The sequence below is a fragment of the Apodemus sylvaticus genome, chromosome 7 (assembly GCF_947179515.1).
Source record: "Apodemus sylvaticus chromosome 7, mApoSyl1.1, whole genome shotgun sequence".
In the NCBI taxonomy this organism is placed as follows: Eukaryota; Metazoa; Chordata; class Mammalia; order Rodentia; family Muridae; genus Apodemus; species Apodemus sylvaticus.
This window is the reverse complement of record NC_067478.1, coordinates 39,322,888-39,347,993: the sequence shown is the minus strand read 5'-3', so window position 1 is coordinate 39,347,993 and position 25,106 is coordinate 39,322,888. Positions and strand designations below refer to the sequence as shown.

The 25,106-nt window shown below is 40.7% G+C and overlaps 1 protein-coding gene across 1 annotated transcript in view; it reads right to left on the bottom strand.

Annotated features, from left to right (window-relative positions):
* LOC127689688 (zinc finger protein 717-like) overlaps nucleotides 1-25,106 on the bottom strand; it is a 162,707-nt gene that overhangs the window by 115,303 nt on the left and 22,298 nt on the right. Inside the window, exon 4 of the mRNA XM_052189337.1 lies at nucleotides 24,547-24,638. Coding sequence (XP_052045297.1) covers nucleotides 24,547-24,638 — 92 coding nt within the window. The remainder of the gene's footprint in view (nucleotides 1-24,546; nucleotides 24,639-25,106) is intronic.

Genomic DNA, 25,106 nt, shown 5'->3' with positions numbered 1-25,106 from the left:
TCCAGATGCACCGCTGGCCCTCTGCACTGCTTGGGGATGGGGCGGGTGGCCCAGGCTGCTTCTGATCCAGAGGTGGTGACCGGAAGGCTCCTGCCAGAGGCCTCCGTATGGATCCTCTTCTTTGCTGGGTCAGATGGACTCACCCGAGCAAGGTGCCTCCCCATGGCTGGCTTCCAGATGCACCAGTGGCACTCTGCACTGCTTGGGGACAGGGCGGTTGGCCCAGGCTCTGAATCAGATTTTGTTGTCAAGAAATCCAAATGTTCTGCTCCTCATTGATCCTCCATTCTTCAGTTTGCAACACGTTGTTTTCCAACCATGTGATCCACATTTCTGGAATGAGCAGGAGGCAAACTCTGTTTAACAGTTAGATTGAGTCACATATACCAGCTTCATAGACATCTATACCTGCCAAGCAAAGATTCTAAGGGTAATTAAAAGCAGAATCGTGCATTGACAGTTACTTCCTTTCCTTTCAGTGGTACCTGAAAATGCTGATTTTGCACCTTCAGCAGGGGGACAGGGAGAGACACCAGTGGGGATGGAGAAGGTAAGGTGGCTTTTCTTTTTCTAATATTAAAAGGTTACATTATCTCCTTATGTTGTAGTAGATATATCTCTTGATTAACCAAATGCAGGTGTATTATGGGTATTAAAAGATTTGCTTAGGAAGAACAGAAAATGGAATTGTAAAAGCTTTTTCCTAATATAAGTAAACATAGAAGCTTGAGGTGTCTTTAGCACAGTTTGTGTGAGGGAAGCATTTCTACTTAAGAAAAATGTTCCTCTTTATATAAATGTACAATTTTAACTCAGAAGTTGACGATCACTTCTCATTCCTATCACTTTAATGATGTCTGTAGAGAATACACACTGTGAATTCCACTGAGAGGGAAGTTTGCAGTGAGTGAGTGTTGAGTGGTAAGACATGAGTATTGGTGTAAATAATTGAGTCCCTGGTATACAAAGGATAACCTCACAGTCAGGTTATAGAGAGGCTTAGACAAGTTGCAGTGTGGCTTAGAAAATACTCAGAAGAGAGTAAACAGTGTTGTTTAATCTGGCCTTCAAACCATCAAAAGTGGGAAATGGCATAAACTATAGAACCCCAACTGTTCAGTGACACCCTCATTTAGCATACTAATATACAGGACTCCTGCCCATTTTCATTGGCACCATACCAATGACATGAATTCCAAAGACCCACAAAAACAGAACTAAGCATGGCCTTTGCCTCATACTGTTTCCTTTAAATTTCAGGTGGCGACTAAAAAATGCAGACATAGTATGTATTATAGAATCTCTTAAGATACATTTTAGAAAGGAATTGCATAAACACTGGATATCCTTTTGTCTAGTGTAAACCGGTGCTCTTGCTCACCTACTGGGAAGAACTTATATGCAGTTGTTTGTTTTTCTTGGATACAAGTAAGATTTCACTGGGATGTTTAGGATGTTTTGTACCAAGCAGTGTCTAGCTGTGTTTCCCTCAAGATAGTCACCTAATTACCCAGTTCAATCTCCAATGACAATGTAATGAAGTAATGAATTAGAGTACACAATTCACCTACAAAATATGAGTTGAATTCATCACATGTGGTGCATTCATTTCTTTTTTTAATTATTGAAAAACCAAGAATTTTATTAATTTGTTCAGGAGAGAACATAAAATGTTTTTCTTTTTCTTATTTTTAGTTATTATTATTTTTTAAATTCTTTGTTTACATTCCCAATGCTTTCCCCTTTCCCGGTTCCCCCCTCCTCATATGTCCCATCTTCATGTGAGAAGTGGGTTGGACCGACTTGGATCTGAGTCATCACTGGGACATCTGCAATGATTGGTACCCTCCCAATTTTGTTCCCCAATGATGAGACTCAGTCACTGAGAGGCAGGTGACAGTGTGAGGGAGATTGAGGAAGGCCCTATTTTTTAATCCAGGAATCCTACAGCATCCTTTGGGTTGAAATGTAGACTGTGTGTATCTTCAGTTATTTCTCTCTCCGGGAAAATGGCCACTGAGGCATGAACACAGCTATCACTATAACCTTGGATGAAAAGTCAGAGGTTTTCACAGCTTCTTGCCTCCCTGCATCCCATCAAGGCAATACCATACATTGTCCATGAGATGTAATCTATAAAGGCTGGGCAGAGAATGGAGAGTAAACAAGTGTTTTGTTTACACTACAGTATTCTGAAGTAAATGCATTCCTGGCTCTGGGTAAGATTACTTCTATGTAGCTGAGATCTTCTGGCATGTCACAGACATCGCAGAGCAATCCAGCACTGCCTTTGCTTTTTCCTACAGTATACACTAAAGAGATCTGTTCGAGCCTAGTGAGTCTCATGGGAAGTCCTTCTCAACCAACCTAGAAGAATGTCTTCATGTCATAGTGGAGAGTTGGTGGGTGAAGGCATTGCATGGGTGTCCCTGTGTCCATATGGCTCTAAGAAGGGTTAGAGTGGTGTGCATTGAGCAGCACGCTCACATGGCATGCTCAGTCATATGGCTATTCCTTCTGTGTTTTCATATCCATCTATATTTAGGCTTTATCTGTGATTCCTTTGATATGCATTCAATGCCTAACTGATTGTACACTACATGCATTGATCCTCCTGAAGCCTCAGTCTCACTGATGGCTGGACCTGGAACAAACAGTGAGGTCAAATGCACAAATACTTAGATTTGTTAGTTTTCCTGAGTTTTCTACCATAAGCTGTTGTGAGTCCCTGTTGTAATTGTATTCTCAGTGTTTTCCTTCTTAAGGGGCATTTGTCAGCATTTAACTGTAACCTCTCAGGACATAGAGAGACCTTCAGTCTCTGAGGTTCCTTCTGCAAAAACAACTGAAATGAAAACAAAAGGTACTATAGGAATTTTATAATTCTGTCCAAATATGTATTGTAGATAAAAATTATTTTTGTTTCACATGTAAATCTATAGATAAGTTAATACTATGTTTATACTTGAATATATACACAAATAAATAATGTTCTTTATATATTTATTATATATATGTGTGTGTATATATATAAATGTAAATAAAATCATAATTGTAAATATATCCTAGAACTTTATTTTTTCTTTTTTTATTATATATATTTTTTATTTGATATAGTTTTTTATTTACATTTCAAATGATTTCCCCTTTTCTGGCTTCCCACTCTCCGAAAATCCCATAAGCCCTCTTCTCTCCCCCTGTTCTCCCATCTACCCCTTCCCACTTCCCTGTTCTGGTTTTGCCCTATTCTGCTACACCGAGTCTTTCCAGAACCAGGCCACTCTTCTGTTCTTCTTGTACATCATTTGATGTGTGGATTATGTTTTGGGTATTCCAATTTTCTAGGCTAATATCCACTTATTAGTGAGTGCATACGATGATTAATCTTTTGAGACTGGGTTACCTCACTTAGTATGATGTTCTCCAGCTCTATCCATTTGTCTAAGAATTTCATGAATTCATTGTTTCTAATGGCTGAATAGTACTCCATTGTGTACATTTACCACATTTTTTGCATCCATTCTTCCGTTGAGGGATACCTGGGTTCTTTCCAGCTTCTGGCTATTATAAATAGGGCTGCTATGATATAGTGGAGCATGTATCCTTATTACCTGCTGGGGAATCCTCTGGGTATATGCCCAGGAGTGGTATAGCAGGATCCTCTGGAAGTGATGTGTCCAGTTTTCTGAGTAACTGCCAGACTGATTTCCAGAGTGGTTGTACCAATTTGCAACCCCACCAGCAGTGAAGGAGTGTTCGTTCCTCTTTCTCCACATCCTTGCCAACACCTGCTGTCTCCTGAGTTTTTAATCTTAGCCATTCTGACTGGTGTGAGGTGAAATCTCAGGGTTGTTTTGATTTGCATTTCCCTAATTACTAATGAAGTTGAGCATTTTTTAAGATACTTCTCAGCCATCCAAACTTCTTCGGGTGAAAATTCTTTGTTTAGCTCTGTACCTCATTTTTAAATAGGGTTATTTGATTTTCTGGGGTCTAACTTCTTGAGTTCTTTGTATATATTGGATATTAGCCCTATATCTGATGTAGGGTTGGTGAAGATCTTTTTCCAATTTGTTGGTTGCCGATTTGTTATTTTGATGGTGTCCTTTGCCTTACAGAATCTTTTATGCAGTCCCATTTGTATATTCTTGATCTTAGACCATATGCTATTGGTGTTCTGTTCAGGAACTTTCCCCCTGTACCGATGTCCTCAAGGGTCTTCCCCAGTTTCTTTTCTATTAGCTTCAGAGTGTCTGACTTTTTGTGGAGGTCCTTCATCTATTTGGAGTTGAGCTTAGTACAAGGAGATAAGGATGGATCATTTCGCATTCTTCTGCATGCTGACCTCCAGTTGAAAAGGCTATCTTTCTTCCACTGGATTTTTTCAGCTCCTTTGTCGAGGATCAAGTGGCCATAGGTGTGTGGCTTCATTTCTGCATCTTCAATCCTATTCCATTGATCAGCCTGCCTGTCACTGTACCAATACCATGAAGTTTTAAACACCATTGCTCTGTAGTATTGCTTGGAGTGAAGAGAACCATAAATTTAAAGTCTTTTTTTTTGCATAAGTACTTTAAGCTTAATCTTGCATTAGAGATATTCTGGCTGGAAATTTCAAAAATCACATATAGGGGTGGACTTGAGGCAAATGCCCTCTAGAAGAGGAGGTTTTAGAAACTGGTATTTGATGAATCAGAGTAGAGCAGGTATTGCATAAACTTAGTGTACTACTTAATGTCCCACCCTGCCCTTCCAGCTGCATTTTATCTGGGTTGTCCACAGAGTGGCTGAGGATGCTTGTTGTCTAAAAAGCCACATGCATACATATCATCCAAATGCCAGACCACTTTTCTTGCCTGGTCATGTTGAAGAAATCAAGGTTTAGCCAATATAAGAGAAGTTTTGTTTTTCCTAAACCATCTCATGTGACAACTTGATTTAAACAGATTTGGAGTCTAAGTACTTCTGAGAAATATACAAGAATCTATAATACCTGGTGATCCAAATCATTCACTGGGAGGCAGGGTCAGGTTGAAAATGCAGAAGGAAGGCCAGGGATCTCCATTCCTTTTGGATCAAACTCCAATTTTGAGTCAGGGATTAAAAGATAGAGACGATTTCTCTCTGAGGCTGCTTCCATCAGAATCTGATCACAATGAAAAGAATATAACCAATACGGCAGCCAAAGGTAGAAAATAGGAGGTTGTACAATATTCTATATTTCCCAGCTCATCTAAGGCAATGACATATGTTCTCCATGATTAAATAACAAATGAAAACTCAACAACAATCATGTTCTCTGTCCTGGATCCAGTGGAATGCTCACTCTGAATTCAGTCAGCAGAGTCTAGCTGAATTCCTATGGTATTTGGCAAATATCATTTCTGATAAACATCTGGTATTCAACTAGCAAAGAGCATTTCTGCTGTACATGTGCTTTTCCTTATGGTTTATCACCCTTTAAACCTGAAAGTCTCCTGGGAAATCCTTCTGAAACTTACATTGTTTGAGAGAAAGCATGGAGAAAAGAGGAATTTATGAACAACACCATGTTTCTCAGAAGACTCTAGATCCCATCTGGTACCTGCCCATGTAACACACTCAAGTCCTGCTGCTCCTCCTGTATTGTCATAGGCACACAAATATACAAATTGCCAAGGTGTCTGTGTACTGCTTAATCACAAAATGTGGTGATCTTCCTGAAGCACCATTCTGAATCTGATGACTAACTGGAAATAGAAAATGAGATCATTTTTACAAACACACAACCATGACTAATTGTCTGTTTTGCTGCCACAAAGTCAACATAATTCTCCCTATTGTGAATGTATTCCCAGTTTCAACTCTCTTGCAAAGATTTTATAAGAAGGACCCAGGTCCCTCCCAGGCTCTGGAGGAACCTGCAGTTCTTGAAAGTACTTCCAAAAAAAATGCCACAAACAAGAAAAAGAGGTACTGTAAATACTGAGGATTTGCTTCAGTTATCTGTAGAAAGTGATTATCTTATGTACCTTTATTAAAACTGTGAAAAGATTTAGCATATTTTTAACAAGTGAAAAATGCTAATGGTTCTACCTCATCAGTAGAAATAAGAATCCTAAAATGTGCCAGTGTACTTAAAAGTCACTTTGGCTCTCACTGGGTAACATGAACTAGAGGAAAGCTGAGGCCCATGTTGGATGAGGCAGTGTGGCCTCACCTGGTGTAGGCAGGATTGGTGAGCCATGCTCTGTACTACCTACTCCCACATGTGGTGATACATATGGATTAGATCTGGAGAATCTCCAGAGTGCAGGTGAATTATATAAAAACCTTCTTGGTCAGGGTCACTGGGAGAGGGTCCCAGCAGTGGTCATGTTACACTGTGTTTGGGAATATGAGAGAGTGGGAAAGAAATCCATAAAGACAAAGAAAAATTCTCTGGCTTTCCTCTTTCAGAGTCATAAGATAAGCAGTAGCTGTCCATGGAAATGGTACCTAAATTATTTCTACACACCCTTTAACAAAATACTTTGAAAAAAACAACCTAGGGATGAAAGGTTTATTTTGCCACTTAGCGTGAGAATGCTGGGCATCTATAGAGAGAGAAAAATCCAAAATGATATCATGTTATAACCCCTGTTCAGTGTTTAGACCTGTTTCAACGACACCCAGAGAATGGTATAGCTAAACTGGCAGAAAGACTTTTGAGTTTGACCATGGAAATAAAGGTCAGCTGTGTGATTTGAGCCCATTTGCAGTCTCTTCTCACCCTGCACTGACTGGCATGTAACATGCCTAATGCAGTGGAGATTAGAGAGCTGGCCCTGTCTTACAACTACTAGGTCTTAGATCTACTAGGTGAGGAAGAACTTTGACTTTGCCCCAGCTTTGGGCATTTTTTGTGCATTCTGAGCTCATCTCTAAGATGCAGAGAGTGGACTTGATAGTTTCTATGCACTAGTGTCCATATGCTAGGGCTTAGGAACATGATTTCAGCCTTCCTGGGACCTATGTGCACATTGGCTGTCTGTCCTCTATGCTTTTGTGTACTTGTATATTTCACTCTTGGAATAAGAAGTCAGTTTCCTCCAAGTGTCTTCAGTAGGTGTAAGGTGGTGTGTCTGGTTCTCCTGCAGTCTCATCATGTACTGCTATCTTTGCCTGACCGTTTACAGCTATATGTGTAATTTGAATTGATTTTGTCTTCACCTTAAACTCAGGGTCTCCTGCTTGTTTTTTTTTTCCTTAGCATTTGTCATTTGTTGAGGGTGGTGTGGGAGTAGGAGGGAGGGAAGGAGAGAGAGAGAGAAAGAGAGAGAGAGAGAGAGAGAGAGAGAGAGAGAGAGAGAGAGAGAGAGAGAGAGAGAGAGAGAGAGAGAGAGAGAGAGGAGAGATACTAATCCAAATACAATAGCCTGGTGCAGTGTCACACACCATTCATACCACCACTTGGGAGGCAGAGACAGGTGGATCTCTGAGTTCAAGGCCATCCTGATGTACAGATTGAGTTCCAGGAGAGCTAAATAGAGAAACTCTGCCTTGAAAGTCCAATATAAAAAGAAAAGAGAGCCTGGCAGTGGTGGCACATGCCTTTAATTTCAACAGAGGCATGCGGATTTCTGAGCTCGAGGCCAGCCTGGTCTACAGAGTGAGTTCCAGGACAGCTAGGGCTATTCAGAGAAACCCTGTCTTGAAAAACCCCCAAAGAAAGAAAGAATAAAAAAAGAACAGAGAACATATCCATGACTGGTCTATTAGAAAGCCAAGACCACAGACCACACAGATTGGGGATAAGGTGAGGGGAGATGGCATATGGTGTTTTTTGGGGGGGACCAGGAAAGGGGAAATCATTTGAAATGTAAATAAAGAATATATCTTTAAAAAAAAAAAAGAACCCAAAGACCACAGACCCCCACCCTACTTCTCCTTCCTGGATCCCATAAACACTTCCTCTCCTACACACACATATGTGATGGACTGTTCTGCCACAGGGCCACAATATCAAGGTCAAACAACTGACTTGACTGAAACCTATGAGCCAGTGAGCCTAAATAAACAGTTCCTCTCATAAGCTGATTATCTCAGACATTTTGTCACCATTGTGGGTCTCAAGCTAAGCCACACCTCCAGCCCACAAATGGCTCTTTTTTATAATTTCATTTAAAAATCACCAAAAGAGATGTAATAAAATATCTCCCTTGCTAATCCTATTCGTCAGGATTGCAGTAGCATTAGTCACTATTACTAAGATTTGTAATGTGTTACTCAACACTTTTAAGTGTATACAAAGTAATAAAGGTATCAATTCTCACTCACCATGTTTTTACACAAAGGAGCTCACAAAGAGACATGGCATGGACACGCTGCCATTTTATTTTTCACCTCACATAAATCTCAGCGATCTCTTCTTGTTTTTTGTTTGTTTGTTTGTTTGTTTGTTTGTTTGTTTGTTTCGAGACAGGGGTTGTCTGTATAGCCCTGGCTGTCCTGGAACTCACTCTGTAGACCAGGCTGGCCTCGAATGCAGAAATCTGCCTGCCTCTGAGATCTCTTCTTAAAAAGAAAAAAAAGAAGTGAAAAGAAAAGAGGAGAGAAGAAAAACAAAACTAATCCAAAGAACTCAAAAGTATACTGTATGTCCTAGAAACACTATAGTATTCAGAAACATGTTTATTATAAAGTGGATAATGATTCATTTTATAATTCCATAAAATGCATGAAGAATATTAAAAATCAAATTATTTTTCTATTTACACACGCCCTGGATATGTGCTGTTTGACATGAGAAATGCATGACATCATCATGCTGTATGCAGATAATGTCTTGAAAGAAGAACTACAGAAGTGAAAGGACCTGAATCTGAATCAATGAAACACACATAGAAAGACCAGACATATATGTGTGTGCTTATAACCATAGCACTATCTGTGGTAGGGACGAGAACACAGCTCTGACTAAATGTCTGCCAGCCTACCTTGAGCTTCAGTGAGAGACCCTGCTGAAGGGAAGAAATCAGAGAAGTGAACAATGTAGCAGAATAGTGGATGCTCTCTTGTGGCCTCCATGAAAATGTGCACAGCAGGTCCTCACACAAAGGCATGGACACCACAAGCTAATGAGCAAACTTACATGCCACATACACATGCACTCTCATGGGGCTTCAAAATTATTTTAGCCTTATTTTTCCTTTGTGTATAAATCCTTTTCTAAATATGTTGATGTGTACACACCTTGTAAGTACACTCAGAGGTCAGAGGACAGGTCAGATCTAAAGTTGTACATGAGCATGAGCCACCATCTAAATTCTTGGAATCAAAACCAGCTTCCCTGCAAAAACAATTGTTCATTTTCTCTGAGCCATCTCTCCAGCTCCTAGAACTTACTTGGCTGCTTATATGACAAACCATGGCTTCTAAGATACTCTATTCCCTATATAGAGTAACTCAAAATTATGTTCTTTTATATGAACATTTGTGTGTTCATTCAAACATATAATTTTATATTTAGCCTTTTCACGAATCCTTGGTGCTATCCCTCCTCTGTCTTACCTGACCATTCCTCTTCCTCTCAGAACTCCCTTCCCATTATCCCTCAATATCACCTGCCCCTGTGAACCTCTTTCTAGCAGTTAATTCTCCCTTTCCATGCACCTAGACCTTACAAGTTCTCAAATTAAACACACAAATGTTAAGTTTCACACTAAAAACAATGGGTGTTATGATAATTTCCTTTTAAAACTATCACTTAAAAAATTGGAGATTTATTAGCACATTTCTGCATATGGTCATATTGCCTGTTTTCAAATATATCATGGCTTTTCTTAACCAGACATTGCTATAAAATGAATTTTAAATTCTACTTTGAAATTGTTGTTTTAAATCTTACTTTTAAATGACTTTCTGAATGGATTGTTTAGAGTAGTTATTCTCTTTCACACAGTGTGTCCAGGGTTTTCTTGGTAATAGTCAGCTAAGGATTGGAATAAGTTTTTTTTTTAATTTTTTTATTCGATATAATTTATTTACATTTCAAATGATTTCCCCTTTTCTAGCCCCCCCCACTCCCCGAAAGTCCCGTAAGCCCCCTTCTTTCCCCTGTCCTCCCTCCCACCCCTTCCCAGTTCCCCGTTCTGGTTTTGCTGAATACTGTTTCACTGAGTCTTTCCAGAACCAGGGACCACTCCTCCTTTCTTCTTGTATCTCATTTGAAGTGTGGATTATGTTTTGGGTATTCCAGTTTTCTAGGTTAATAACCACTTATTAGTGAGTGCATACCATGATTCACCTTTTGAGTCTGGGTTACCTCACTTAGTATGATGTTCTCTAGCTCCATCCATTTGCCTAAGAATTTCATGAATTCATTGTTTCTAATGGCTGAATAGTACTCCATTGTGTAGATATACCACATTTTTTGCACCCACTCTTCTGTTGAGGGATACCTGGGTTCTTTCCAGCATCTGGCAATTATAAATACGGCTGCTATGAACATAGTAGAGCATGTATCGTTATTACATGGTGGGGAAACCTCTGGGTATATGCCCAGGAGTGGTATAGCAGGATCTTTTGGAAGTGAGGTGCCCAGTTTTCGGAGGAACCGCCGGACTGCTTTCCAGAGTGGTTGTACCAATTTGCAACCAGCAGTGGAGGAGTGTTCCTCTTTCTCCACACCCTCTCCAACACCTGCTGTCTCCTGAATTTTTAATCTTAGCCATTCTGACTGGTGTAAGATGAAATCTTAGGGTTGTTTTGATTTGCATTTCCCTAATGACTAATGAAGTTGAGCATATTTTAAGATGCTTCTCCGCCATCCGAAGTTCTTCAGGTGAGAATTCTTTGTTTAACTCTGTACCCCATTTTTTAATAGGGTTGTTCGGTTTTCTGGAGTCTAACTTCTTGAGTTCTTTATATATATTGGATATTAGCCCTCTATCTGATGTAGGATTGGTGAAGATCTTTTCCCAATTTGTTGGTTGCCAATCTGTCCTCTTGATGGTGTCCTTTGCCTTACAGAAACTCTGTAACCGTATGAGGTCCCATTTGTCAATTCTTGCTCTTAGAGCATACGCTATTGGTGTTCTGTTCAGAAACTTTCTCCCTGTACCAATGTCCTCAAGGGTCTTCCCCAGTTTCTTTTCTATAGCTTCAGAGTGTCTGGCTTTATGTGGAGGTCCTTGATCCATTTGGATTTGAGCTTAGTACAAGGAGACAAGGATTAATCAATTCGCATTCTTCTGCATGCTGACCTCCAGTTGAACCAGCACCATTTGTTGAAAAGGCTATCTTTTTTCCATTGGATGTTTTCAGCCTCTTTGTCGAGGATCAAGTGGCCATAGGTGTGTGGGTTCATTTCTGGATCTTCAATCCTGTTCCATTGATCGGCCTGCCTGTCACTGTACCAATACCATGCAGTTTTTAACACTATTGCTCTGTAGTATTGCTTGAGGTCAGGGATACTGATTCCCCCAGATTTTCTTTTGTTGCTGAGAATAGTTTTAGCTATCCTGGGTTTTTTGTTGTTCCAGATGAATTTGATAATTGCTCTTTCTAACTCTGTGAAGAATTGAGTTGGGATTTTGATGGGTATTGCATTGAATCCGTATATTGCTTTTGGCAAAATGGCCATTTTAACTATATTGATTCTACCGATTTTGAGGTCTTCTTCCATTTCCTTCTTCAGAGTCTTGAAGTTCTTGTCATACAGATCTTTCACATGTTTGGTAAGAGTCACCCCAAGATACTTTATACTGTTTGTGGCTATTGTGAAGGGGGTCATTTCCCTAATTTCTTTCTCAGCCTGCTTATCCTTTGAGTATAGGAAGGCCACTGATTTGCTTGAGTTGATTTTATAACCTGCCACTTTGCTGAAGTTGTTTATCAGCTGTAGGAGCTCTCTAGTGGAGTTTTTTGGGTCACTTAGGTAGACTATCATGTCGTCTGCAATTAATGATAGTTTGACATCCTCCTTTCCAATTTGTATCCCTTTGACCTCCTTATGTTGTCGAATTGCCCGAGCTAGTACCTCAAGTACAATATTGAAAAGATAAGGAGAAAGGGGGCAGCCTTGTCTGGTCCCTGATTTCAGTGGGATTGCTTCAAGTTTCTCTCCATTTAGTTTGATGCTGGCTACCGGTTTGCTGTATATTGCTTTTACTATGTTTAGGTATGGGCCTGAATTCATGTTCTCTCCAAGACTTTAAGCATGAAAGGATGCTGAATTTTGTCAAATGCTTTTTCAGCATCCAATGAAATGACCATGTGGTTTTTTTTCTTTGAGTGTGTTTATGTAGTGGATTGTATTGATGGATTTCCGTATATTGAACCAACCCTGCATTCCCGGGATAAAGCCTACTTGATCATGGTGGATGATCGTTTTGATGTGTTCTTGGATTCGGTTGGCAAGAATTTTATTGAGTATTTTTGCATCGATGTTCATAAGGGAAATTGGTCTGAAGTCCTCTTTCTTTGTTGGATCTTTGTGTGGCTTTGGTATCAGCGTAATTGTGGCTTCGTAGAAGGAATTGGGTAGTGTTCCTTCTGTTTCTATTTTGTGGAATAGTTTGAAGAGTATTGGTGTTAACTCTTCTTTGAAGGTCTGGTAGAATTCTGCACTGAAACCATCTGGTCCTGTGCTTTTTTTGGTTGGAAGACTTTCTATGACTCCTTCTATTTCTTTAGGCTTTATGGGACTGTTTAGATGGTCTAGTTGGTCCTGATTTAATTTTGGTATTTGGTATCTGTCAAGGAAATTGTCCATTTCCTCCAGATTCCCCAGTTGTGTTGAGTACAGGCTCTTGTAATAGGATCTGATGATTTTTTGGATTTCCTCAGTTTCCGTTCTTATATCTCCCTTTTCATTTCTAAGTTTGTTAATTTGGATACTTTCTCTGTGCCCTTTGGTCAGTCTGGCTAAGGGTTTATCTATCTTGTTGATTTTCTCAAAGAACCAGCTCCTGGTTTTGTTGATTTTTTGTATGGTTCTCTTTGTTTCTACTTGATTGATTTCGGCCCTGAGTTTGATGATTTCCTGCCTTCTACTCCTCCTGGGTGAAATAGCTTCTTTTTGTTCTAGGGCTTTCAGGTGTGTCATTAAGCTGGTAATGAATGCTCTCTCCATTTTCTTTTTGGAGGCACTCAGGGCTATGAGTTTTCCTCTTAGCACTGCTTTCATTGTGTCCCATAGATTTGGGTATGTTGTGTTTTCATTTTCATTGTGTTCTAAAAAGTCTTTAATTTCTTTCTTTATTTCTTCCTTGACCAAGGTATCATTGAGTAGAGTATTGTTCAATTTCCACGTGTATGTGGGTTTTCTATTGTTTCTGTTGCTATTGAAGACCACTTTTACTCCATAATGATCAGATAGGAGGCATGGGATTAGTTCGATCTTCTTATATTTGTTGAGGTCTGTCTTGTGACCAATTATATGGTCGATTTTGGAGAAGGTACTATGAGGTGCTGAAAAAAAGGTATATTCTTTTGTTTTAGGATAGAATGTTCTATATATATCAGTTAAATCTAATTGGTCCAAAGCTTCAATTAGTTTCATTGTGTCCTTGTTTAGTTTCTGTGTTCCTGATCGGTCCATTGAGGAAAGTGCAGTGTTGAAGTCACCCACAATTATTGTGTTAGGTGCAATGTGTGCTTTGAGTTTTAATAAAGTTTCTTTTATGAAAGAGGGTGCCCTTGCATTTGGAGCATAGATGTTCAGGATTGAGAGTTCTTCTTGTTGCATTTTTCCTTCGACCAGCAAGAAGTGTCCCTCAGAGTCTCTTTTGATGACTTTGGGTTGAAAGTCAATTTTATCTGATATTAAAATGGCTACTCCAGCTTGTTTCCTGAGACCATTTGCTTGTAAAATTGTCTTCCAGCCTTTTACTCTAAGGTAGTGTTTGTCTTTGACCCTGAAGTGTGTTTCCTGTAAGCATCAAAATGTAGGGTCCTGTTTACGTATTCAGTCAGTTAGTCTGTGTCTTTTTATTGGGGCATTAAGTCCATTGATGTTAAGAGATATTAAGGAATAGTGATTGTTACTTCCTATCATTTTTGACGTTATTTTTTAAATTTGATTGGTTAACTTCTTTTGGCTTTGATGAAAGGTTACTATCTTGCTTTTTCCAGGGTGAAGTTTCCCTCCTTGTATTGGTGTTGTACTCCTATTATCCTTTTTAGGGCTGGGTTTGTGGATAGATATTGGGTAAACTTGGTTTTGTCGTGAAATATCTTAGTTTCTCCATCTATGGTGATTGAGAGTTTTGCTGGATATAGTAGTTTTGGTTGGCATTTGTGTTCTCTTAGAGTCTGCATGAGATCTGCCCAGGACCTTCTAGCCTTCATAGTCTCAGGTGAAAAGTCTGCTGTGATTCTGATAGGTCTTCCTTTATATGTTACTTGGCCTTTTTCTCTTACTGCCTTTAATATTCTTTCTTTGTTTAGAACATTTGGTGTTTTGATTATTATGTGACGGGAAGTATTTCTGTTCTGGTCCAGTCTGTTTGGAGTTCTGTAGGCTTCTTGTATATTCATGGGCATCTCTCTCTTTAGGTTAGGGAAGTTTTCTTCCATAATTTTATTGAAGATATTTGCTGGCCCTTTAAGTTGTAAATCTTCACTCTCATCTATGCCTATAATCCTTAGGTTTGGTCTTCTCATTGTGTCCTGGATTTCCTGGATATTTTGGGTTACAAGCTTTTTGCATTTTGCATTTTGTTTAACTGTTGAGTCCATGGTTTCTATGGAGTCTTCAGCATCTGAGATTCTTTCTTCTATTTCTTGTATTCTGTTGTTTATATTTGCATCTCTGTCCCCTGATTTCTTCCCAAGGCTTTCTATCTCCAAAGTTGTCTCCTTTTGAGTTTTCTTAGTTGTTTCTACTTCTGATTTTAGATCCTGGATGGTTCTGCTTAGCTCCTTCACTTGCTTGTTTGTGCTTTCCTGTAATTCTTTAAGAGATTTTTGTGTTTTCTCTTTCATGACCTCAGCCTGTTGACCAAAGTTCTCGTGTATTTTTTTAAGAGATTTTTGTGTTTTGTCTTTCATGACCTCAGCCTGTTGACCAAAGTTCTCCTGTATTTCTTTAAGTGTTTTTTTGCATTTCCTCCTTGTTGGCTTTTGTATTCTCCTGGATTTCTTTCAATGATTTTTGTGTTTCCCTTGCAAGGGCTTCTAACTTTTGATCCATTTTCTCCTGAATTTCTTTAAGTATGTCCTTCATGTGTTCCTGTACCAGCATCATGACCAGTGATTTTAAATCCAAATCTTGTTTTACTGGTGTGATGGGGTATCCAGGACATGCTGGTAGAGGAGAATTGGGTTCAGATGTTGCCATATTGCCTTGATTTCTGTTAGTGACATTCCTGCGTTTGCCTTTTGCCATCTAGCTCTCACTGGTGTTACTTGGTCTTGTCAATGCTGGACTCACCAGTGCAAGCTGCCCCTTCCCCGTTGGCCTCTGGTGCACAGCTTACACCCTGCACTGCCTGTAGACAGGGTGCTGCTGTCCAGGCTGTTCAGATCCCGAAGCAGGCACCTGAAGGCTCCCGCTGGGGCCCGCAGGATTTACCGGAGCACACCGACTTCTCCCAGCTGGCCGCCCGGAAGCCCCCGCTAGCCTCTTGAGGGACTTGGAGATGTGGTGCGGCTGCCCAGGCTGATCTGAAGGGGAGAGAGTTGAGCTGAGGGCTTCTGCCTGAGGCCTTGCTCCAGATTGTGTCTGTGGACCAGATGGAGCCCGTGTGCACCCCCAGGGAGCACCGAAGGTGTATGCTGCTGTGACCTCCCCTGTGTTCCGCTCACTCCGCTGGGCAGCCGATTTCCCAACCGGGCCGGCGCACACAAGGTTAGCCTTGTCTCCCAGGCCCTGAGTCCAGGCAAAAGCCTGGGAGGCCAAGGTCTGAGCAAAGATCCCCTAGGGCTATGACTGTTAATTGGGTCCGCCAGGTGACCCGGATGGCCGGCGTGCACGTCCGCGCTCCCCGAAAGCACCGGGAGAGGCTGTTGTGCTAACAACCTCCTGGGTGGGTTGACACACAGATGGCCCACCAAGCCGCCCAGTTCTTGGGGTCCTGTGCCTTTTGGGGCCTAGACCCCCGTTTTGTTAGCCTCAGGCTACGCTTGTTAGCCGTCTCTGCCCTCCTGAGCACTCTGGGTCCTGTAGGCAAAATGGCGGCGCGTGCTCCGGCCAAGGCAAAAAAATCCTCCTGGCTGGGTTGGCACCCCGATGGCCACCCGAACAGCCCAGGGCCTGGGTGCAGGCCAACGCCCGTCGGGCTCAGACCCCTGCGGTGTTGGGCCTCGGATTATGTTTGTGTACCTCAGTCTGTCCGACCTCTGGAGTCCGAAATCAAGATGGAGGTGAGTCTCTCCTGAATGGCGGGAAGCCGAGTTAAGAAGTGGCTTCCGTGCAGCGAAAGGCTCCGCAGAACTGCAGCTGCTTGCCGCCCGGCTGGTCAGCGAAGGTCAGTGGTCGTGGGTGCAGGGCCTAACTGGACCCTGTGTCGCCTTGGTTCCACCACTGATGGAATAAGTTTTAACTGTATAGAACCAACAGTTATCCTAGTTTTGTTCTGAGACTCTGTTGCTCTGTTAGAAGACAGTTTAAGTACACCAGAGGTTATAGAATTCTAAGCTCTATGTTCCTATCTGAACAGAGCTTCCATGTCAATGGGAAAGACATAAAGCTTCATGTCTTCATTGTACTCAGAACACTCTGTGTTTGTGTGTATGTGTGTGTGTGTGTATTGTCCTCCATGAATGTGGGTTTTAGATTGTCAAAAGAATGTAGGAAGTGTGTAGATCATCTCCATATATTCAGTTCATTGTGATTTCATTCTGTGGAATGTTTGCCACTGGGGAAACTACCAAAATACATGGTCGGTCCATGCTTTCAGCAGCAGATTACTTGGAAAAATTCTTTTTTCATCCAAGGACAGAAATTATGTAGATCTATTGGTCCACTCAACAAATAATGTCTGCTCCAGAGAAAAGCTATGTGGTAACCCTGCTTTGGTCCTGGTCCAACACAACAGTTTCTAAGGTTGTCCTTTCCCTCATATATGATTGTCCCTTTGTAGTCCATGCACTGAACTGGGGAGTGGAGCATGACACTACTGGAGGTTAAATGCCACATAGTTGATTGTACTTGAATAATCGCCTTCTAGGTTGCTGTGAACCTCACTTGATTTCCAGCATTCTGAGGTACCCAGATGTACTGCAGAGGGGAGATATTGTCATAGTCTTTATTTCTCATGATCAGTCTTGCCACTCTATAAAGTGTATTCCATTGGCTACACGGGATTATCTATCCTTGAAAGATTATCTTTGAGAGTTTTTACTAGATGCATCCTAGCATAGGTTTAAACTCATATTGGTTGTTGATCTTAGAAGACAAACTCTCTGGTCTTCAAGTGATTGATGTGAGTAAGAGACTTGAAACATTGGAAGTCTATCTTGCTGTCATCTTTTGCTGTTGGCATAGTGCAAGTGTTCCATTTTCCTTCTCTTCCTTGCTCCTCATTCACAGAGGATGCTCCCATAGCCACTCAATCTAGCCTTTACAGCACAGACATCTTGTTGTATAAGTTAAGCAGTGCTCTCTAAGGAAGCCTTGGTCCACAGCACCAATGATTAGCAGTCACTCTGTCTTCCTGGGTACCGAGAATGTCCCAGACATCAAACAGATATTTTGTAGAGAAGAAGAGTTTGAACCTCATGATGAGGTAAGGTGATTTTCCTTGGCAAAAATAGAAATGTTGCTGTCTGAATTTCCTCTATCATTTGAGTTTGGCTCAAAACATGGAAGCATTGTTATGCATACTATGCTCTGTTTTCTGGAACGGTAGAACAGTCCCTTAACAATGAGAGCCTTATGGGGAAAGAACTTTTGTGAATGGCACAGTCAGGTAGAGGAGGTATGCTAGACCCATCACTCTTGTAAATGATGTTCTTCCTTGAATTAACTACCTAGCAGTTGATGACTGAATGGGAGTTAACAATGCATCATTCATAAAAAAATTGTCAGTTTGTCACAGATATATTTTATCTTTTTTTGCCATCTCTTACTGTTGGCAGTACCATGCCTTTTCAGTACCAAGGAAGAGAACTAAAGACATGTGCCTACAAGTCACATGGAGTTGCCCTCATTATGTCTTTATTTCTGTCATTTCAGTGGTCCTGGGGAGAATACAAAAGCTCTAAGTATGGTTTAACTCATTACTGAGAAAAAATGTAAATGCTGAGTTAGGTATGGCATCTCTTACTGGCTTCTCCTTGATGGGCCAACCAACTTGTTGTTTCTGGAAACAAGTCAACCTGGGTTTTGTTGTTTTGTTCTTTTAAAATTCTTCCAGATCTTCTTTTATAGTCCAGTTTCAGCCTAGGTTTCTTTGAGACTGTGTACACACAGAATCCTGGTGTTTGTGCACTTCAATGTCTTGTGATTGTGAGTGTATATGACTCTGTGTGGTATTGTGGTAAACAGGAGACATAGTTCATATTCCCATACACACTTTAATTGAAATTTATACTTTATTATCTCATTTGTCTCCATGGCATTTGTACCTGGATATTGTTATCATCCTTGCTTCAGAAAGCAACGTATGAAGCCCTGGTTCCCAAATTGTCTGCAGAAAAAAAGTGAAAATATGAATCAATTCATGTCATGCAATGCTTCCTTGGTTGAGCCTTCAATTAAGTAAACCTGGTAACATTGACATCAGGGCTGAGAGTGCAGCATGTAGTTCAGAGATGCTGCTCATCCATGATGAGTTGACTCTGTTGTCCAGTTACCTCCATAAGTAAACTAAGATGTTACCACGGTTGCTTGAAGGCATTCATGTAAAAAGTCCAAATACTCCCTGCTGTAGCTGGTCATTTTACATAGTCCTTTGGAGTTAAAAGCAATCATGAAGGACCCTAAGGTGGTGATATCAGTAGGTTTTGGACTCATGTCTTAGAAGCTGACCTGAAACATAAAAATAATATTAGAGAAGTACTATAGTACACTTGATAATAGCACGGAGAGAAATAAGATTTTCCAAACTTGCTTGCCAATCACCAAGGAAAGATTTAGTTGAACAGATCTGTGCAATTTTGAAAAAGACCTGTTGGTAACACAAATCTAGTGTTAACAATTTACAGATACTGAACTTTAAACCTTTTTACTTTTTTAAGTTAAATTATATAATTTTTCTTTTTCTCTTTCTGACCATTTCCATGCCCCTACTTTGTTCTCTCTCTCAAAGTCATGTCTTCTGAGCACCATTCATGTGTGTGTGTGTGTGTGTGTGTGTGTGTGTGTGTGTGTGTGTGTGTTTGTGTGTGTGTGTGTTCATGTGTCCTGTTTGGTTTTAAAACACCAACTAATCAGCTCTGAAAACTTATACATACTGATAGCACAAAGTGTGGATCTGCTGGATTTATTTTGTATTGTTTAAAGGGGTTTTAGTTAAAGAACAAGGTTCCTAGGTATGATTTTGTTCTGGATTTCCCCATTTCTTGAACACTTTCTTCTACGCTGGAGAATGGGTTCAAACTAGTCCAAACTATCTCCATATACTCGTGTGCACACCGAGAATGTTCCCTGAGTCTTTTATAATGGCCAGTTATTAACAACCTGACAGCTACTCTCTTTTATCCTAGATTTCCCAGGGGGTGTCCGTGTCCCAGAATCAAGACATACTGTAAGAATGCCTTTGTTTGTCTTCTATAGAAATGCAGGTCTAATTGTATTCCATTTGGTGTTACTTTTTGAAAAAAATGGTTTTCTCTGTGGAATTCAGAGAGTTGTTTGTTTATTTGTCTGCCTTACCAGTGGGTCTCCAGCTTTAGGGTGTTGTTGATATCATTATATTCATTAAAATTGAACCATAGAGGCTGTTCCCTCAAAAATGACATTCCCTGCTCTATTAACGATGGTGTGCCTGCAATATAAATGTGCAGGAAAGTCCACTGTGGGAAAGACTCTTTCTATCTTTACCTGTGTCAATTGCAACACCATAGGGCATAGGTCTATTGTTCCCTAAATACTCCAGAGATAACCAGATGGTGGTGATGTATATGATGTGGGCCAATCACGAAAATGCTTTCTTTTTTATAATTGCAGATGTCGTCCACCATGGTAGGGAGTTGTAAGTATCTGAAATCCTTCCCATTTTCAGGAAATACCCTAGTGTTTCATTTCTGAGAAACCTCACTCCAGGTTCCTTTTGGGAAGAAGGACTGAAGGTTAAATGAGAGAAAATGATTCTGCCATAGAGGCTCCATGGAAAATCACAAGAACTGGGGTTAATTTCATGTGAGCCAGTGTGACTTCATGTGGCACACTCTGTTCTGATTTTTTTCAGATACGGCGCAGGCAGGAGACACAGATGTTGAACAGCAACAAGAAGACCTTGATAGTAAAGAGACGTTTCCTGGTAAGTAACAGGATGCCCTGTGGAGAGCAACAGGAAAGGACTCAAGGAGAATTGGGTTACATTCTGCTTGCCAGGCTGAAGCAGTGGGAAAGGCATCGATGAGATGTAGATTTGTTTGATTCATCTTCCAGCCGTAATGGAAAAGCATAGAAGCAAAGCCCAACAAACCCACTGACAATTAAAGATGAGCCAGGGGAGATGGGGAAATAACTCCTTAATCAAGAGCACTGACGACTCTACCAGAGGACTAAGATTCTAATCTTAGCACCCCATACTGCTGCTCACAGCCATCTGTAACTCAAGTTCCACGGTATCTGAGCCCTTGGTCTTGGTTCCTACTGCATGCATGTGGTACACAGGCACTCATATGCAGGCAATGCAGCTGAAATAAACTTAAAAATATAAGCATTCTTCCTGTCTCTGTCGCTGCCAAAGTACTAAGACTTTGATTGCAATTAGTAGATCTCCTTGTGTATTGCTTGTTTGATATCTTTCACTTTTGATTGCTGGTTTGTGATAGAACTATCAGTGGATTACAACTCTCTATAGTCACTGATATGAACCTGAGTAAAAAGGTCATAAAGTGTGAGGCCAATAATCCAGAAGAAGGAAATCTTCTGGCTGTTCCTTCAGGATTCATCACAGCACCTCCATGGTCCTATCTTGCCTGTTAAGTCTCTCTATAAAGGGAACTCTATGGGTAGATGGCAGAGTGCGTAGTGTGACCTCATTGTAGCACCTTCTGTAACAGGAGTCAAGGAGCCAGTGGAAAGCTGGGACTAATCTGGTGTGACTCAATGTGGCTATATCTTCTGTAGGCAGAAGTGAGTGAGCCACTGTTTCTTGTCTCATAGATGTGATAGAAGTACAGCAATGGGAGCTAAGAAAAGTGTCGAGTACTGTTGCTCCTGGTAGGTAACTGCATTCTCTGTCTATACTGTCATATGGGGAAGGTGTTAGTATGGAGAAGGAAGGAGGGAAGGATATATGTGAGCTCATTACCAGCCTGTGCTCTTCACACTAGACTGACATGTAAGTGAATGGGTCAAAGAACATTGACAACAGTGTTGGAACCTCTGGCCTAGTATTTGATGGTGGATCTAGAACTCTGGTCCAGCTCTGACTTCCTTTTTAAACATTCATACTTCAGAGGGGGCACATCTGTTCCCAGGATTTGAAAGGCATGGCCATTTGTATTTTCTTTCCAGTATCCTTTCTGGCTTTATCTTCCTACCTGTGTCTGACCTCACTTTCCTGCCTCAGATCTCCTTGTGTTGTCCTCCTGTGTGTCACGAATTTCTTCAGAGTGCTCCGGGACTTTTGTGTACTTCATGCTTAGTATATTTCTCACCTGTCTCCTCTCATGTAGAGAATGAATCAAAGGAGACTATATTCCCCCACAGTATTCTGTGAAACCTCTGCAGTGGGGTCAGGATTTTTCTTTATTTAGAAGTCTGTCTTTTTTTCTGTCTGTCTGCTGTCTGTCTGTCTGTCTGTCTGTCTCTGCTGTATTCTACTTTGGATGCATTGATTCTGCCTTGTGCAACCTCAAGGACTCCTCTTTCTGATCAATGTGCCTACAGAGATGCAGGAGCCCAGCTCTTTGGGCACATTGTTTGTATCTGATTCAGTCTCTTATGCACAGCCTCTTTCCCAGCCTCTTCCCTATTTCCTGAATAAAATAGTGACTCTGCACTTTGTTTCCACTAATCTGTAAAACCCTTCTATCTTGTTGCTGATTCTGCTAACTGGGTTGCACTGCCAACCTGATGTGACCTAACCATCTAATATGTGGTTCCCTGGATTCATTCCCATTTTGTGTCTCAGTTTATTCAGTTGTCCCCTGCCCTTGAAATTTGATCTCACTTGAGTCCTGTACAAAGTTCATGGGCCAGCCAAAGACCAAATGGGAAGTGTACACAATGGGACATTGCCTAGGGAAAAGCCCAGTAATACATAGTATAATCTTACCAGGACATCTGGCTCATGCCTTCCTCTGTGGAATAGTGGGGAAGGATTGTTTTTGCTCTACTGAGGAAAGCAGGGGAGCTAAACAGAGTGGGGGCAGGAATGCTGAGCACAGCACAGTCAGTAGCAAAGCTTTGTTTTCCATGGAAGAGGAGACCCAAAGGGAACATCCAAAAGTGGCAACCAACAAAATAACAACCAATAGAATTTTACCCAGACAATGTTGATACAAGAAAGATAGGATATGATTTTGAAATCACTCACCTAGTATGGCCAGTTTGATCCTTGCAAGAAATACCCGACAGTGGTGGTGCATGCCATCAATCCAAGCACTTGGGAGTCAGTGGCAGGCAGATTTCTGTTTTTTTTTTTTTGTTTTATTGGATATATTTTTTATTTACATTTCAAATCATGTATAGAGAGTACAGTAGTAAGGCCTGACAGTGCAATGGAAAGTTCCAGGGCAGTAGCTGTATATGAGGGAACTCTGGGTTACATCCAGGAAACTCACACATCCACCTTCACAATCAAGGAACATGCCAACCCGGCCAGTTGGTTTCTCTATATAGTGACAAAATGTTGGGCAGGTAGTGAGGAGGCTGTAATGATTACTCTCCTTCAAACACACAAGAAGAAATGCTCCTTCAGATCCAATCTCAAAGTTTCTCTTCTTTAACCAGACATTGTTACAGACCCCTACAGCCCATTGCTCATGGTCCTTCAAATCCAGCTCCCAGTAATGTTTTCCAGTGGTGAGGCTATCTGCTCCCCAGGAAGCACGATAGGATCCAGGCACAGCCAGAAATGGATTTTCATTGTAAGGTCTAGAGGTGAATCTTCTCACATCAAAAACTAGGCTTAGGTTGCAGTTGAATAGAATTAAATTCTGAAAGAAAATTTTCACTGTGGGAAGAGACATTTTAGTTAAAACAAATTTTTACATTTGTCAGGTGTGAGAGAGAGGCCCCTAGAGATTTTCTGGGATTTAAAAATAGAAAGGCTAAGACTGGAAGGGTAGGTATAACCCAGATAAATCAAAGTCAAGAAGTTCCCCAAAGAAACAGAATGAGCACATAATGAAAACTTTTTTTTTTGAAAATCTGTAGAACTGCAGAGGTGGATGCCACAGCACAGAACAGCACAGTTCTGTCAGGGGCTTTAGTTACACTGGGCAAACAAGCTGTGTGCCATGCAATGAGGACCCCCTGAAGGCTGTACACCTGATTCTCCATGAAAAGTTATTCCTAAGTCCTAGGTCATGGTTGCTTCATCTTATTGTTTTGATTTTCATCCCACTATGCAGATTTGTATCAAAGATAAATCTATGTATGCATTAGAAGTTGTTCCCTAGTAAGCAATTTTTTGCATTTAATTAAACCCCAGTTCTTCTGACATTTTTCCCTTGTGATGTTACAATCCATATTTTAATTTCTGAGTGTGATTCAGACTGCCTGATGTCTTATCAACTTATATTATTTTTTATTTTTATTGCCTGTGATATATGGCTTTGTTTGTTTGGGTTCCTTTTTTTAATGATCATTTCCGTATTTCTTTTTTCGAGATATGATTTCTTGCTATATACCCTTGACTGGCATGGAACTCACTATGTCAATCTATTTGGCTTCAAACTCTTGGGCAATCCTCCTGATGCCATGTTTTTAATACTGGGGTTACAAGTGGGTGCCACGATATCTTGTGGATTTTAATCTATGGAGTATAATACACTTTAAAATTTTAACTGATAGCTGAGCATGACTTTAAATAAAGCATTCTGGAGCCAGAGGCAGGTAGACCTTTGTGAGTCCCAGCACAGCCTGGTTTACAGAGCTAGTTCCAGGATAGCCAGGGATACAAAGAGAAATGTCTCCAAAATAAAAGAAAATCAATTGCTAAAATATTTTATAGAAAACCTAGAAATATTTTAATCACTTAATATATATTAAACTGTACTGAATTAATCATTCTGTGTGTCTCATGAAACAAATGATACTATATTTTCAGCCTGAATCATATACATCATTAAATTGGTATTCATTAATCTTTGTTTGTAAGAAGACCATCTACCTAAATATGATTACAATGTGGCTTAACTAGACATATCTTTTTAGGGAATTAAAATATTCATTGTACAAAGGTCATCTCACTCTTGAAGGGCACCTCTGGTCATTATATCAGTGCTGACACTCACCTTGGAAGTAGTTGAACCTTTCAGTCAGCCCAGTATTGGGATGGGCACCGAGTTTTGGTTTCATTCTCTGTGTCAGCTGCACTGACTCACTCCTGCAAGGAGAAGACATTGATAGGAATGTGCTACAGATATCACCCCAGGGATGAGGAAAAATCTTCACTGGGAGCTAAGTATTAAAACCCTTGTCACATAACCTGACAACTGAAGTTCAATCTCAGGAACCCATGGTATAAGGAGAGGACAGACTCCTGAGAGTGCTCCTGTGTCCTGCACATGTGTACACTCACATAGGTATTCCTAACAAATCAAATTAATAAAAGGAAACACCTGAACATTTTTCACACAGAACATTTTCTGATATTAAAGAAACCCCATGGTCAGGAGACAGGGTGGCTTCCTCTTAGATGCTCTTTCTCAAGCCCTTCCTGTTACCACCCTCTTTCCCATGCTTCCAGCCCCTTTCTTCTACTACCAGGAAAGTACAGCCCATGGGCCTCAATGATTAGGATTTGAAAATGACAAATTTTAGCTCAAGCCCATTACATACACTGCTTCACTCA